Source organism: Amblyomma mixtum, chromosome 4 (genome assembly GCF_055824585.1).
Source record: "Amblyomma mixtum isolate Tamu chromosome 4, ASM5582458v1, whole genome shotgun sequence".
In the NCBI taxonomy this organism is placed as follows: domain Eukaryota; kingdom Metazoa; phylum Arthropoda; class Arachnida; order Ixodida; family Ixodidae; genus Amblyomma; species Amblyomma mixtum.
In genome coordinates, this window is record NC_143015.1 from 51,571,490 (window position 1) to 51,585,015 (window position 13,526).

The 13,526-nt window shown below is 43.0% G+C and overlaps 1 protein-coding gene across 1 annotated transcript; it reads left to right on the top strand.

Annotated features, from left to right (window-relative positions):
• The first annotated feature begins 4,680 nt into the window (after positions 1–4,680).
• Positions 4,681–13,126, top strand: LOC149346483 (uncharacterized). The gene is made up of 5 exons (XM_089541350.1): positions 4,681–4,824; positions 6,637–6,815; positions 7,747–7,817; positions 11,168–11,254; positions 13,005–13,126. The coding sequence occupies exons 1-5, from the start codon at positions 4,681–4,683 to the stop codon at positions 13,124–13,126; spliced, it is 603 nt and encodes a 200-aa protein (XP_089397476.1).
• Positions 13,127–13,526: the final 400 nt, after the last annotated feature.

Sequence of the window (13,526 nt, forward strand, 5' to 3'; positions counted from 1 at the left end):
GTGGATGGACGCATGTGGATGGATGGATGTGGATGGTTGTGGATGGATGGATGTGGATGGATGCATGTGGATGGATGGATGTGGATGGATGCATGTGGATGCATGTGGATGGATGGATGTGGATGGATGCATGGATGGATGTGGATGGATGTGGATGCATGGATGGATGTGGATGGATGTGGATGGATGCATGGATGGATGTGGATGGATGGATGGATCTTTTTTTCAGACAACAAGGTCTCGGATACAGGGGCAAAAGACAGATGCACTCTGCCTGACGGGGCCCAAGCACCCGACACAATGCTCAGGACAAGCGGCAAAAGAAGCAAGAACTTCATACATTCTCATTACTAAAAACAACACATAATTATACATGGTAAAAGTAGGAGTAAGGTGCATACTTTTACAATTACATAATTAAAGTAAATATTTACAAGGCACATCACAACAAGAAAAACACGAGAATTCACAGAGCTGACGGAAAAACAGGGAAATCAAGAATTCCTGCGTGAACAACCCTTTAATCATTCGGGCGAAAAAGGAGGTAAGCTTTAGCATTTCTATTGAAAGACATTTGGGAAACAGATTTCTGAATAATTTCTATGGCCTGTGTATGTTTATTTAGAAGACTGGGAATTAAATATGAAAGCATTTCGGTTCCATAGTTAGTCCTTACGAATGGTACTCTGTAACTGACGTGTCTTAATTTATAAGGCGCGTCACTACTAGAGTTTAATTGAACATATTTAGTGGAATGATGTTTGAAATCGTTAAACACATAAGAATATTAGATATTAAACAGCGCAACATGCGTGTCAGCAAATAAGGCCAAAGACATTTGTTCCGGCTCGCTTGAAGTTTGAACTTATCAATTTATTAGGCCCATAAAAGGTTAGACCTGCGTACACTCAAGGGCGCTCAGACGTTCATTGATGCTTAGATGAGTCAACCAGGCAGCATTCTTATCAACTTCAGAGCAGCGGAGCCACTAGCCGTGTCCCTCCTGTAATCTGCAGAATGCTAATCTGAAATTTCAAAGAGGATCATGTCATGAACGACCAATTGAGTAGCAACACTCACGCAGATATGCTCAGTGTTCTGCCTGACCGCTGTGCTGAGCATATGCGTACTTGAGAGGCAAACCCACAGCGAAGGCGAAAACGCAAGGAGTAGCCTAGAATTGCCACGGGTTTCCAATATTTTGAGCGTTTCGGAGCTGAAATTCAGGAGGCTGATGATACAAAAACTACTAGTCAAACTTAGCTTGATTTCGAAGTACGCTTCGCTGTCAAAAGCTTTGTTCTAGGATCCTATTCCTGTTACCGTGATGACGATGTCTGTCATTTAACGGGGTCGTGCCCCCCCGCCCCCCTATATCCTCAGCCGTTTTCGCGCAGTTGCAGTGTACTTACGGTGCTTTCTAGTTCTGAGTGGGGACATTCAAACGAACCCATGTTCTATGGCGAAGGCTGAAGAGGAAAAGCTTCAGCTAGTTTATGACGCTGTTCAAAGGCTTGAAGCAAGCCACACGATCATCCTTGAAAGTTTTAATAAGAAACTCATCATTCATACAAACTTGCAAACGGAAATTCAGTCTGTAACTAAACGTGTGCATGATCTTCAGCTTAAAAACCAGAGTTCAGACCTTCATAATGATATTAAATATTTAGTTAAACGCGTGGAAGAACTTGAACATAAAAATCCGACAATGCGTACATCTCAAGCTTCCACAAGCTGCGCTCGTGATGTGCCAAACCATCAAGGTAAAATTGATGATCTGGAAAACCGTTCCCGCCGGTCCAACGTTCTCTTTTACGGCATTCGTGATAAGGATAAAGCTGAAACTTGGGATGGCTCTTAGCCTCGTGTTAATGATTTTTCTTTTGAAAAACTTGTTCGTAAAGTGTCTTCATTAATCGAGGCTCACCACATAGGTCGTTTTTCAGACGGCAAAATATAGACTATTATTGCCAAGTTCAACGAAAAAGCAGTTTAATCTGTCCTGAGCTGCAGCTCTAAGCTCAAGAGTACAGACTTCAGTATTTCACGTGATTACCCTCAAATTGTTCGCGACAAACGCCGCGAGCTACCGAAGTGTGCATAATCAGTAAAATCTGAAGATGGCGAAGTGTGTTTGGTTTAATGTAAACTGTTTATCAATAGTGAGTCTTACTTCCTGGACAGGGAGGCCAGTCGCCCTGTGCGGATGTCCAAAACTAACGCAGACTCGTGAGAAATTGACAGTTAAACCACCCTCTAGGTAACTCGCACGGCGCTGCACTATTTTGGGTACTAACTTCCTTAACAGCATAAGAAGTCGGCTTTATAAAAACGTGGCTCTTTCTTCTCTAATCAATTCGTGCTGTTCGTCTGTCATCGCGGCTACAGAGACTTGGCTAAATGAAATAATTCCTGACAATGTCCTTTTTGTATCCGATTCCGAAATTAACATCTTTCGTTGTGACCACGTGGGTTTTAGGGGTGGTGGTGTAATTCTAGCTATTAAGAAAGAGATCAGCACTGTTCTTATTGAAGTCGCGCTGTGCCTAGAGTAAGTGTGGGTTCTTTTGAAATGTGGCCCTTCTAATATCATTGTTGGTGTAATATACCGGCCTCCTGACACGAACACTTTATAATCAAGTGAATTTGGTCGAATCTGAAGCGAACTTGCTGTTCGGTTTCGGAATTCAAGATTCCTGTTTCTAGGTGGTTTGCACTTTCCGGCAATTATCTGATCCTCTTTATTTGCTCCAACTAATGATCCTGAAGCGGCCTTTTCTCCAGTATTGCCTTGACGTCTCATTGCAGCAACATATTTCTTAACCCATGGGTATTTCCGCCACTTCTGCAAATGTTCGGGATCTTGTCTTCACCAATAATCCTTATCTTTGTTCTAATATTGCGCTCTTGGAAGGCCTTTCGGATCATTCCATAATCACCAGAAAGCTTAATTTCACACCCCATGTAAAGAAACTCGCAAGAAGCAAATCTGGTGATACAACTGAGCAAACTTCGGTGAAATAAACGCTGAGTTCTCAGTTTTTGCTGAGAAGTTTCTTCAGGATTTTGAAACACGTTTAGGTGAGGACAATTTCAACTTCTCATAAAAAGACTTGCTGCGCTTACCGACCAATTCATTCCTGTTTTCACGGTACCACACACTAACAGCGCGCCTTGGTTTAATACACACCTTCGTCGTCTGAACAATAAGAAGTGTCCTTACAAACAAGCCGACAAATATTGGCTCTGCTCTTCCTGACAAGGCTACAAAGTATGCGATAAGGAATATCAGACGGCGCTTAAATCTGCTCGTCGCCATTTCTTCACCCATGATTTATCGTCAGTGCTAAGCATAACTCTCGTAAGTTCTGGCAGACAATTAACCCTTCGAATTAGCGTAATATAACTCTAACCTATGCCGAGTGGGGCAGAGTTCCTGTGGCTGAATGCGCACAAGCTCTCAACGACAAGGTCACATCAGTCTTTACCCGAGAAGAGGTTTATTTATCTCCTGCTACTACGTATAATTCTAATACCTCAATGTCAGAAATTATTATTAGTGAAACTGGAATCCTATCTTTACTAAACAAACTTAAAACGACATCAGCATCTCATCACCTCGCTTTTAATAACAAAATACTCAAGAATTCATCTGAAGGTATTCATCGCATCTTGTCCGCTATTTTTTCTCAATCTCGTTCGTCTCATGTGGTTCCACGTGACTGGCGCGTAGCTAAGGTTGTGCTAATTTTCAAGTCCGGTGATCATTCATTAGCACTAAATCAGCAACCAATTTCATTAATTAGTACGATCTGTAAACTCATTGAACACGTGATTCATTCGCAGGTATTTAACTTTTTAGAACAAGACAACATCCTCTTTAAATACACGGCTTCCATAAAGGGTACTCGTGCGAAACGCAATTTGCCGGTTTCATCCAAGATCTTCATTCATCGGTTGATGTTGGTATTTAAGTCTACTCCATGCTTCTTGATTTTTCCAAAGCGCTTGACAGGGTTCTGCACAACCAGTTATTAACCAAATTAACACTTCTTAATATACGCCCTATTTTTATTGCATGACTTAGATTTTCTCTGTTCCAGGTTCCAGCTTACCACCGTCAATAACCATAATTCTTCTCTCAGCCAAGTTCATTCCGGCGTTCCACAAGGATGAGCGCTTGGCCCATTGCATTTCTTAATATTCATTTATGATTTACCTAACTCAGTTTTTCCCCGAATCAGAATTTTCGCTGACGATTGTGTGATTTATCACAAAATTTATACTAACGAAAATCGCCTAGCCCTTCAATCCGACCTAGACACAGTAACAGCATGGTGGTCTACCTGGCTCATGCAACTTAACTTTTCTAAAACAAAATTTTTCTTTTACTAATCGAATGCCTAGATTTCAAACAGCGTCTTCTTTTTCTTCAAGACCACTGATGGAACCATCATAATGACACCGTCTATTGGTCGTCATCGTTCTTCTGGAAACACGACAGCGGGCAACGCGCGAGTTCGCCTTAGAAAGAAAGAAGCCGAAGTGCCTGGCAAGCGAATGCTCCGCTTTTGGGCTGCTACCGACGTCCGCTGCAGTCGCCTACTTTGACGTATCCAACTGTGCCTGACGTACTGACCCACGCGTGACATCTGGTGGAGGTGCGGGGTAACGCATTCCATGCCTCGGAGTCCCTCAGCAAGCAGAGACTCAAGTCCGCGAGGGTCATCTGCCATCCAGGTGACGCCTGTACATCACGGCAGCCGCCGACTTCAAGGCGTTCAACCCGAGTTTGGGCCCCTGGAGTCTCGCTGGACCGAGGAAGTTTGTCCAGCGCCATCGTTGTCGACTACCCACCCCGAAATAGGCATGCAGACGACGATTACCCAGCATCTCCACCAGATGTCACACGTGGTTCAGTACGTCGGGCACGGTTGAGTACGTCTAAGTATGAGAGCTTCAAGGCGATGACAGCGAACGTCAGTATCAGCCCAAAAACAGAGCATCCGCTTGACAGACACTTCAGTTAGTTAGTTAGTTATATGGGGTTTTATGGCGCATAAGCTACTATGGCTATCATGCGCCACACACTTCAGCTTCTTTTTTCTTAGACGAGCTCGCGTGCATTCCGCGTTGTCGTGTTTCCAGAAAAACGATGACGACGAATGGACACTGTTATTATTAACCTTATTCTTGCATACGCTAATCTGCCTTTAGGTTTCTTAAAACAACTTAAAGCATGCTCCCTGCCACCTCTGTTTACGTCCTTACGCTACTCTTATTCAACTAAAATTCAATACCCTGCGGCTATTTGGGACCCTCATCAAGCACACTTAATAAATAACATCGATTCGTTGCAGAATCGCACAGTTAGTTTCATCTTCTCTGATTATTCGCGTCATACCAGGAATAGAGCCTGGAAGAAACGCGCAGATCTTCAGGATCTATGTCTCCGTCGTAAAGCTGCACGTTTAAAACTTTTCCATAACTGTGTCATCACTCAACGCTTCATAATGACTTTTTCCTTTACCTTCTTCCATTTTAGACCGCTGGACCATCCATTTAAAGTCAAGTTCTTTTTATGTCGTACATCTAACGATGCACATTCATTCATATCACGTACTATAACTGACTGGAACCCTCTGCCATCACATGTTGCTACAGACACTGATGCGGGTAAATTTTATAATCTATTGGCTGCCATTACCTCTGCTTAAATTTTTTGAGTACATTGTTAACGTACTAGTGCATAAGGTTTCGGTCTTGATGACTCTCGTTTTATTTTCATGCCGTCGTTAGCAGATATTGTATAACTTGTATTAACATTACTGCTCTGCTCTGCTGTTCTGTTCATATTTTTGTTTTTCCCCTTTACACATCAGTCTTTAAGTTTGTGTTTTGTATTTTCCTTGCAATAACTCATAACCTGTTATCTGTTTTGTTGTAGTTTATTTAAGTTGTGATTTAGTTGCTTAGTGCCCATTACATGCCTGTACCCTCCCCCCCCCCATGTAATACCCTCGAACTGGGGGCCTTTAGGGGTGTTTTGTTGAAATAAATAAATAAACCACTCATGTTTATTAAGTAATTATCTTGGCGAATTGTAAAAATCTTATAAATGTTATTTCTTGTGTCTGAACTTTCAAATGCATAAAATGGCCAATACCGATATCCACCATTATGTTAGAGTCAATCGATGATGGGAATTTTGGCTTCTGTGCGGGTGGTGTAATTCCAAACCACTACCCCTAGGCGGCTGAAATTTCTGGAACCCTTCACTATGGCGTCCCTCATAGCCTTAGTTGCTTTGGGACGTTCAACGACGATAGACCGTAAAATACCTTAGTTCAAGATGAAACTTCAACGTTTGTTAAGAAATAAATGATACTCCGTCACCCCATCCACTTCTTCAACATAGGAGCTGCCACATATTTTTCAAATCTTAAACAGTTTATGGCTGATTGTGGGGTGGCGGTTCAGTTCCAGAACTGCGTCGTTTTTTATGTGTATGATTAGTGAGTCAGAAGCTTGCATGGAGCTCACTCTTTCCGTCCAACTTACTGCCAGACTTCTGTGAAATGTTTTTGTGGGGAAAGACGCAAGGAAACGCTGGACTTTTATCTTTTTCTTTTCTAGGAGCAGAATACCGCCCTTCTGGTGGACGCGGTTGGACTTCTGGACGAAGGTGTTGCACTCTACAGTTCAGTTGACGATCCAAGAGAGAAATGCTTGACCTGCACTAGAGTGGCTTTTGAACCGGAAGACCTATTCGCTATTTTTGTTTATCATTATAAGGGCCAGGGCGGACAGCCAGGGTACGTTGGACGGTGATTGATATATCTTACTACTTCTCTGTGATACGCAATTGGCAGTTTCCTCAAAGCATGACTATGAAAAGCGTATTCCAGAGGCATATTGCATTCGTAAGAAAAGAGAGATGTGAGAACTCGAAGATAGCAGCCTACCAAGTGAATAAGCACCATTTGAAAGAGAAAATTTCGCAACTAAAGCACATTTGCAGCATTGCTGATCAAGTTTAAAATTTTTATTCTTGTCGAGCAACACTTTTTTTATTACCGGATGTTTTAGAGACCATCAAGGTGTGTTCAAACAGGACGCCGCAGACTTAATGGGGACATCTGCCTCGCTTTAATTTTGGCCATCCTGAGGCGGCATACAGTGCGCTGTGTAGCGAAATACTTCAAAGGATCCGTGTTAAAAAAACACTTTCGTGGTTAATTTGTACTCAAGAAATGCCGCTGCCTGCTTCATAATTTCACGCAGGAGAGCTGAGATTTAGTGCAGGCGATGATCCATTATAAGTGCAAAACTGTTCATGCCGTCATACACCACCACATGCTTCGACATGCAGCGTAAAAGTGTGTCTAAACTACGTCTACACAAAGCAACTGCTTTATTCGAGTTGTTAACACTTGCCCAAATGTCTCGATGAAAAAAAAATATCTTTGAAGAGCACCCAGTGAATATACTACGTACAAGAGAACGTCAAAATATGGGCGGTGCTGTTTGTAATAAATGAAATGCAGATATTTAGTTACTTACTATTCCTGCGCATCGCGAATGGTGACGGTGCGAAAAAATCAAGCAAAATATTTGCGCACCTATTTGTGCTTGGCAGCCGTCTTGGAGAGTTCGTGCCGGTTGACTCTTGCAACGCGTTCGTGGAAAATGTGTGATAGTAGTTTAATTCTTTCACTACAAATATGTTTTTATTTTTTTCTTTAGGAATGACGTGAGTTACTGCCATAACCTTACTACGACCGACTCTTTGAAGTATGGTTTCGCCCCCTGCAAAGGTGAGTATTTATTTCTGGGGCCCGCAGTGATCCTGATTCCTACTGAGACATTTGCAACCCATTTTGATGCAGTACTTTGCTTTCACTGGAGCGTTTTGCATTTTGCGGGAAACGTTTTTGAGCATAAAATTGACATCAAGCTCTTCTTTTTGCTCATTATTCTACACCAGTGGTTGAAAATTCTGTGTTTGGCCACAGTTTGATCCGCTTTGCGCTCTGTAAGCAGTATGACATCAATCTTATATTTGAAGAATGTGTCCACGAGAGATTAGTTTCGTTAGTTCACCTGAAATGCGCGGACGTTCGGACAGCAACTCGACTTTTTATGTTTTTGTTGCTAAGGGCTGATTATTTCAATTCATGGTTTAAAGTCATGTTGAAAGCATTTGAAGTCATGTTTCTGTAGCAGCACGATCTCGGAACACGTCCCATTTTATCTGAAAGAAGAGATGGTAGAGGAATAAAACAATTTGAGCAAATAACTCTCTACTTAGTTTTATGCCCTTGTGGTGTGTATTGCTTTATGCTGTGAATAAACCTTATCATACGTATTTGTAACTGCAATTGCGACGCTCGTCTTGTCCCTAATAATTTTTTCGACCTTTTTACATTAAGTACTACAAATCTAGACTTTCACTGAGCGGCATCGTTCACCAAGCGATCTCTTCCATGCATATTACGGAATTTTTACAGTATATTTTTCACAGAAGCTTAACTTTCCAGCTTGAATTTGCAAAAAAGCATAATCGTGTCCGTCCTTACGCTAAAACTGTCCACTAACACTTTTTTATATAATTGCGCTCTTTTGTCCTCAATAATTCATTGTTGAAGACACGTGTCCATCATCATCATCGTCATCATCATGAGCCTGAGTATGCCCACTCCGGGGGGTGGGGGGGCACAGTTCTATATTTCCATACTTAACCCTGTTATGTGCAAGTTGAGCCCTAACTGCCCCGCAAACTTCTTAATCTCATCCGCCCACCTAACTTTTCGCCGCTCCCTGCCACGCTTGCCTTCTCTTAGAATCCACTCCGTCACTCATAAGGACCATCGGTAATATTGCTTCGCATTACATGACCTGCCCAAGCCCATTTCCCCTTATTTATTTCTGCTAGGATGTCATTAAGCTGTGTTTTTTTCTCTCACCAAATCTACCCTCTCCCTGTTTGTCAATTTACACCTATCATTTTTGCTTTCCATATCTCGCTGCGTTGCCCTCGATTTAAGTAGAACCCTTTTCGTTAGCCTCCACTTTTGAGCCTCATCGGTTTGTACCTCCAAGATACAGCTGTTTCTACTTTTCTCTTGAGGGATGTTGGAAAACTGCCATTCATGATTTGAGACAATCTACCATATGTCCCCCAAGGCATTTTGATTCTTCTAGTTATTTCCCTCTTATGATCCGAATTAGCGGCCAGTACGTGCCCTGAGTAGACGTCTTCCTTAACCATTCCCAAAACCTGGCTACGAGTTCTAAACCTCTGCCCCCATTTAAGACGATTCAGCGTTGCTTTGGTTTACAGCATATTCAATTTTCAGACCCACTGTAAACGTATTCCCTAACCATTTCTAACATCTCGCTGCCAAATGCAAACTGCTGTCTCCTTTTGAGACGGTTCAACGTTACTTTCATTTGCTGGATATTGCCGCGAGTCTTTGTAGCGTTTGTTTGTTGTGTTTATTTGTTCATGCTTCAAGGCTGCCGGCACGCCGCTTTATCGCTTCGTTTGTGACGCAAGACGCGCCTAGAATTATCTCGATGGATCGCATCCGGACGGAGCCGACTCTAGTTTGTGCCAGAATGTTCTAGTAACTTCTAAAGCTTTATCTCGAAGATTTGCTGTCGGCTTTAAAAAGAGCACGGCCGACAGCGGCGCGTTCGACGACCGCCGAGCACGCTTGTTGCTACGCCGCCACCAAGTGATTCAGTTTTTTGCGGGCGCAAGTCAGCCCGAATAAAGAGTTCCGTTTCGAAGACATCCTCGTTGTTTTCCTGTTCGCCGGACTTCAGTCACCACTACGTGACAATATAAATTTTCAGGCTCACCGGTCTGGTGTGAGCCCGCTGTGCATTCCGTCTCCTGAGTGACTTAGCAAAGCAATGTCATCAGCCAATACAATATTGTAAGGTATTCTCCATTGCCTCTTCTTTGCCGCTGCGGTGGCTCACTGGTTCTGGCGCTCGACTGCTGACCCGAAAGACGCGGGTTTGATCTCGGCCAGGAATGATGGAATTTCTATTTTTAGTCGCTTTGGCAATACATACTGCGAATACATCCTGTAAACACTCTGTGAACAACATTGCCGAGATCACGTCTCGCTGCCAGACACCCTTCCTGATCTAAATTTTATTGTTGACTTCACAGAGGGCTATAGCAGCTCTGCACTCGTTATAGATATGTTTCAGTGCTTTTACACAAAGCCCTTTTAAACACTGATTCTGCAATGCCTTAATGACCGCTTGCCGTTGGACTGACTCAGATGCTTGCCCGTAATCTATGAAGGAAATACATGAATGTTTGTTATATTCCGCCATTTCTCACCACCTCTCTGATAATGCGAATGTGGTCGACTGTCAAGCATTCTTTACGAAAGCCAGCCTAATCATTTGGTTGATTGAAATCTACGATTGTAGCAACTTTGTTAACGAATAGCTAACTAAGTCCATATACGCAACAGACCGTAAGACGATCGGGCTGCAGTTTTTCAAGTACTAGATGTCGTCTTTTGCTTCTTTCTTATTACAGTTCTTTTTTATTGAATATTCTTCGGTGCCACCCTTTTGTGTTGACATTTGTACTTGTGATGATTTCTGGGTCGCAGCCTCTACTTGACCCCTCTTCTTTGGAGCTTTCCCTACTCCTATTTTAGCATTGTCCTTCATTTCATTCGTACACAGCTATTTTTTGCTTTTTTCGCTGCTCAGTGATAGAAATTTAAAAAAATAACAGTGTTTTTCTGGGGGGGGGGGGGGGGGGGAGCACATTATTATAACAAAGAATGATGGTTTGTTTCGAGAGTGGCATTTCGTGCACTGGAACAGGAGAGGCAAAGCCAGTGTGCATCAAATATTAAGAAATCGAGTTGATTAAATACACAGCTTCTTCAAATAGCAGTTATCCCAGGCGAGTGATGTCTGCACTATGGAGTGAATTTGACTATTTATTCTTTTTTGGGTTACATGAAGATCGGTTATCAGGCCAACTGCGGAGGACTGAGGAAGAAATCCTTGTTGTTGAAACTCTTTACCGACCGGAGTCAGCTTAACGACGTTTGCTTTAATCCACTGGACTCCATTTACATGGCTCTGATCTAGCCATAGCAATGAACATTTCTCTCCCTTTCAGATGGTGCAATTACTACTACAGCCCAAGGTTATTACTACGACAGAAAGACCTGCTTTCTAGGCCGATTCCCACTTCCCGGTGGCACTCGTAAGTCACATGAAATGAATCGAAAGGTGGATCAGCAAATTCGCCACCTAAGGTTGATTATTTGAAAGTTATTGCGGTTGGCCGATACTGGCAGTAAAGGCACGTTATTATGACATTTATGGTGCAGCTAGCATTCAGATCATGTATGAAAATGAGTAATTGAGTGATGCTTTTTACCTTGATAAGATCCTCTCCAACCAACGCTAGAAGGACATCCAAGTATCAAACGATTATCCCAAATGAAGTCCTGGATAAAAGAAAAGGTAAAAACAAAAAGTCTCTAAAAAACACTGCAAAGAATGCACAGAAAGAGAAGGAACATACATACATGTAAAAGCTAGAAAACCTATCTGAGAGAAGAAAGCAGTTTAGAGGTTTGCATAGAGGAAGCTTCTATAAGATTTAAATCTGAAGGCAAATAAAGTTCACTCTCTGTGTCTCCTTCCAACCCCGGCGGCATGGGCAAAAAGAAGCCCTACTATGAAAAAAATATCCAGTGACTCATACTGGCGGCGGCATTCGGCAGCCACCGGATCTATGGGCGCCTGGAGTACGCGGCACCGCCAAGAGATGGCGCGCTCTATCTCTATGGCTCTGAGTTCTCATTGCATGGAGGAGGAAAGCTTAGGTGAGGGCACGGGTGAGGCCCTTGTTGTCTCAGCTGAATGATGAAAAGTGTGCCGGAGGTCACTTTAATTCGCAAAGGCTGCTGGGAGCCCTTGGCCGACCGCGCAGCCAATAGTAATGTTTGGCGAAGCGACGTCGTCTGCTGCATCGTCTTCTGAGCACGTTTCCGCGTGCCCAGACGCCGGTAAACTATCCTGAGGGAGCACCCAGGTACAGCTTCAATAACAGTAACATAATGACCTTCTCTAAATTATTCCTTCTTGCATGTCCTAGTCGCAGTAATACCCTGTTCTAAAATTTTTGCAGCTTACAATGACTAATTGTCCTCATATGGTTGGGCAGAAAAGTTGTGCATATAGGTAGAATGTACTTGGCTCGCACGACAAAATTTGCCGCCGCGAGCGCACGCGCTGGCTTTCTGGTCGTCGTTACTCTGGCACCCCCCTGCTCCCTTCGTTACAGCGTCCTTCGGTTTAATGAGCCTAACTGTATATTAAGCACCAGCATAAAATCTTCATAACGAGCTAGCAGACTTTCTGGCATGGTAACGTTGGACTGATGGTGCCAGTGGCCAATATATTAGGGGAACATCCTGCATATCTCAGTTCTCCCAGCACATGTAACTGTCCTACAGTCTCATTGAGAGCTAGAACATAAGTCTGCCCTGCAGCCCTTTCCTCGTCAATTACCGTCACCGCGTAGAGTGAACTTCAGATACGGCAAAGACTTCAATTGATTAGCTGCAGTGGAATTCTGATATTCGCCACGTGCACCTTTCTGAGTTATTGTTTTGTGGAAACTTATGTAGGCACTAATTTCTCCTATGAAGCTGTTTTTCTGTCCTGCATAACAGAACGCGTTTAGCCTCTTCGTGACGTCGTACTGGCGGCCAGGATATGATCTATGCCCCGCTTTATGTTACTGGCTGCTTGCCATCAACAGACTTGCAGCGACCTCACAAGAGTAAGAGTTGCATCACAACGGCTTGCGCAAAAAATTTCAGAAGGACGTAAAAATTTTTTTTCGCAGGAACATCAACTTGCTTCTTGCGTTTTACATTTGTGTTGTGAAAAAAGAAGAAGAGATCAACTGTCAATAATGCAAGATATTTTGCTTTTCGCAGATTGCCTACTGTGGATAAAAAGAGATTTCAAGGATTCCGTGCCAAAAGAATGCGTGGAAGCTTTTAAAAAGTACTGCGGGCCTCAGAAGTACGTTCTTTATAAAAAGAAGCAGTGTTCGTGAGTTCTATCGCCTCTGAGTAAACCCGCCTCACGCGATGGTCGACGAGAAAATGTGATTTACTTCTTTTAAGCATGCGAAATAAACATCTTAGGACGAAACTATGACTTTCTACCTTTTTTCTCTGTTTTGTTACGTCAGTGTATATTTTTGGCAGCTCCTGAGTGCAAGACGCGTAGACAGGTGCCTGTTAATGCCTTTAATGTATAAAGAAATTGAAGTGGATTTTCTTGAGTCATCAGAAATCATCAGCAGCCAAACCACGCGTAGCGCGCATCAGTATTGAAAGTTCCTTCCTGAAGTATTATAATGCCCTTGTCTGAAGAAACAATCTTTCAAAGCTGATCAATTATTCAGACTTTATCTTTGAGAAAGCCCGCATCGACCAATACAGCCCCGCTTG

What these genes read in the sequence shown, in the direction of transcription:
- LOC149346483 (XM_089541350.1), top strand. Translation starts at nt 4,681, where the DNA reads ATGCCTCGGAGTCCCTCAGCAAGCAGAGACTCAAGTCCGCGAGGGTCA. An exon ending in AGTCTCGCTGGACCGAGGAA is followed by an intron (nt 4,825 to 6,636) that starts GTTTGTCCAGCG and finishes TTTCTTTTCTAG; the next exon opens with GAGCAGAATACCGCCCTTCT. An exon ending in TGGTTTCGCCCCCTGCAAAG is followed by an intron (nt 7,818 to 11,167) that starts GTGAGTATTTAT and finishes TCTCCCTTTCAG; the next exon opens with ATGGTGCAATTACTACTACA.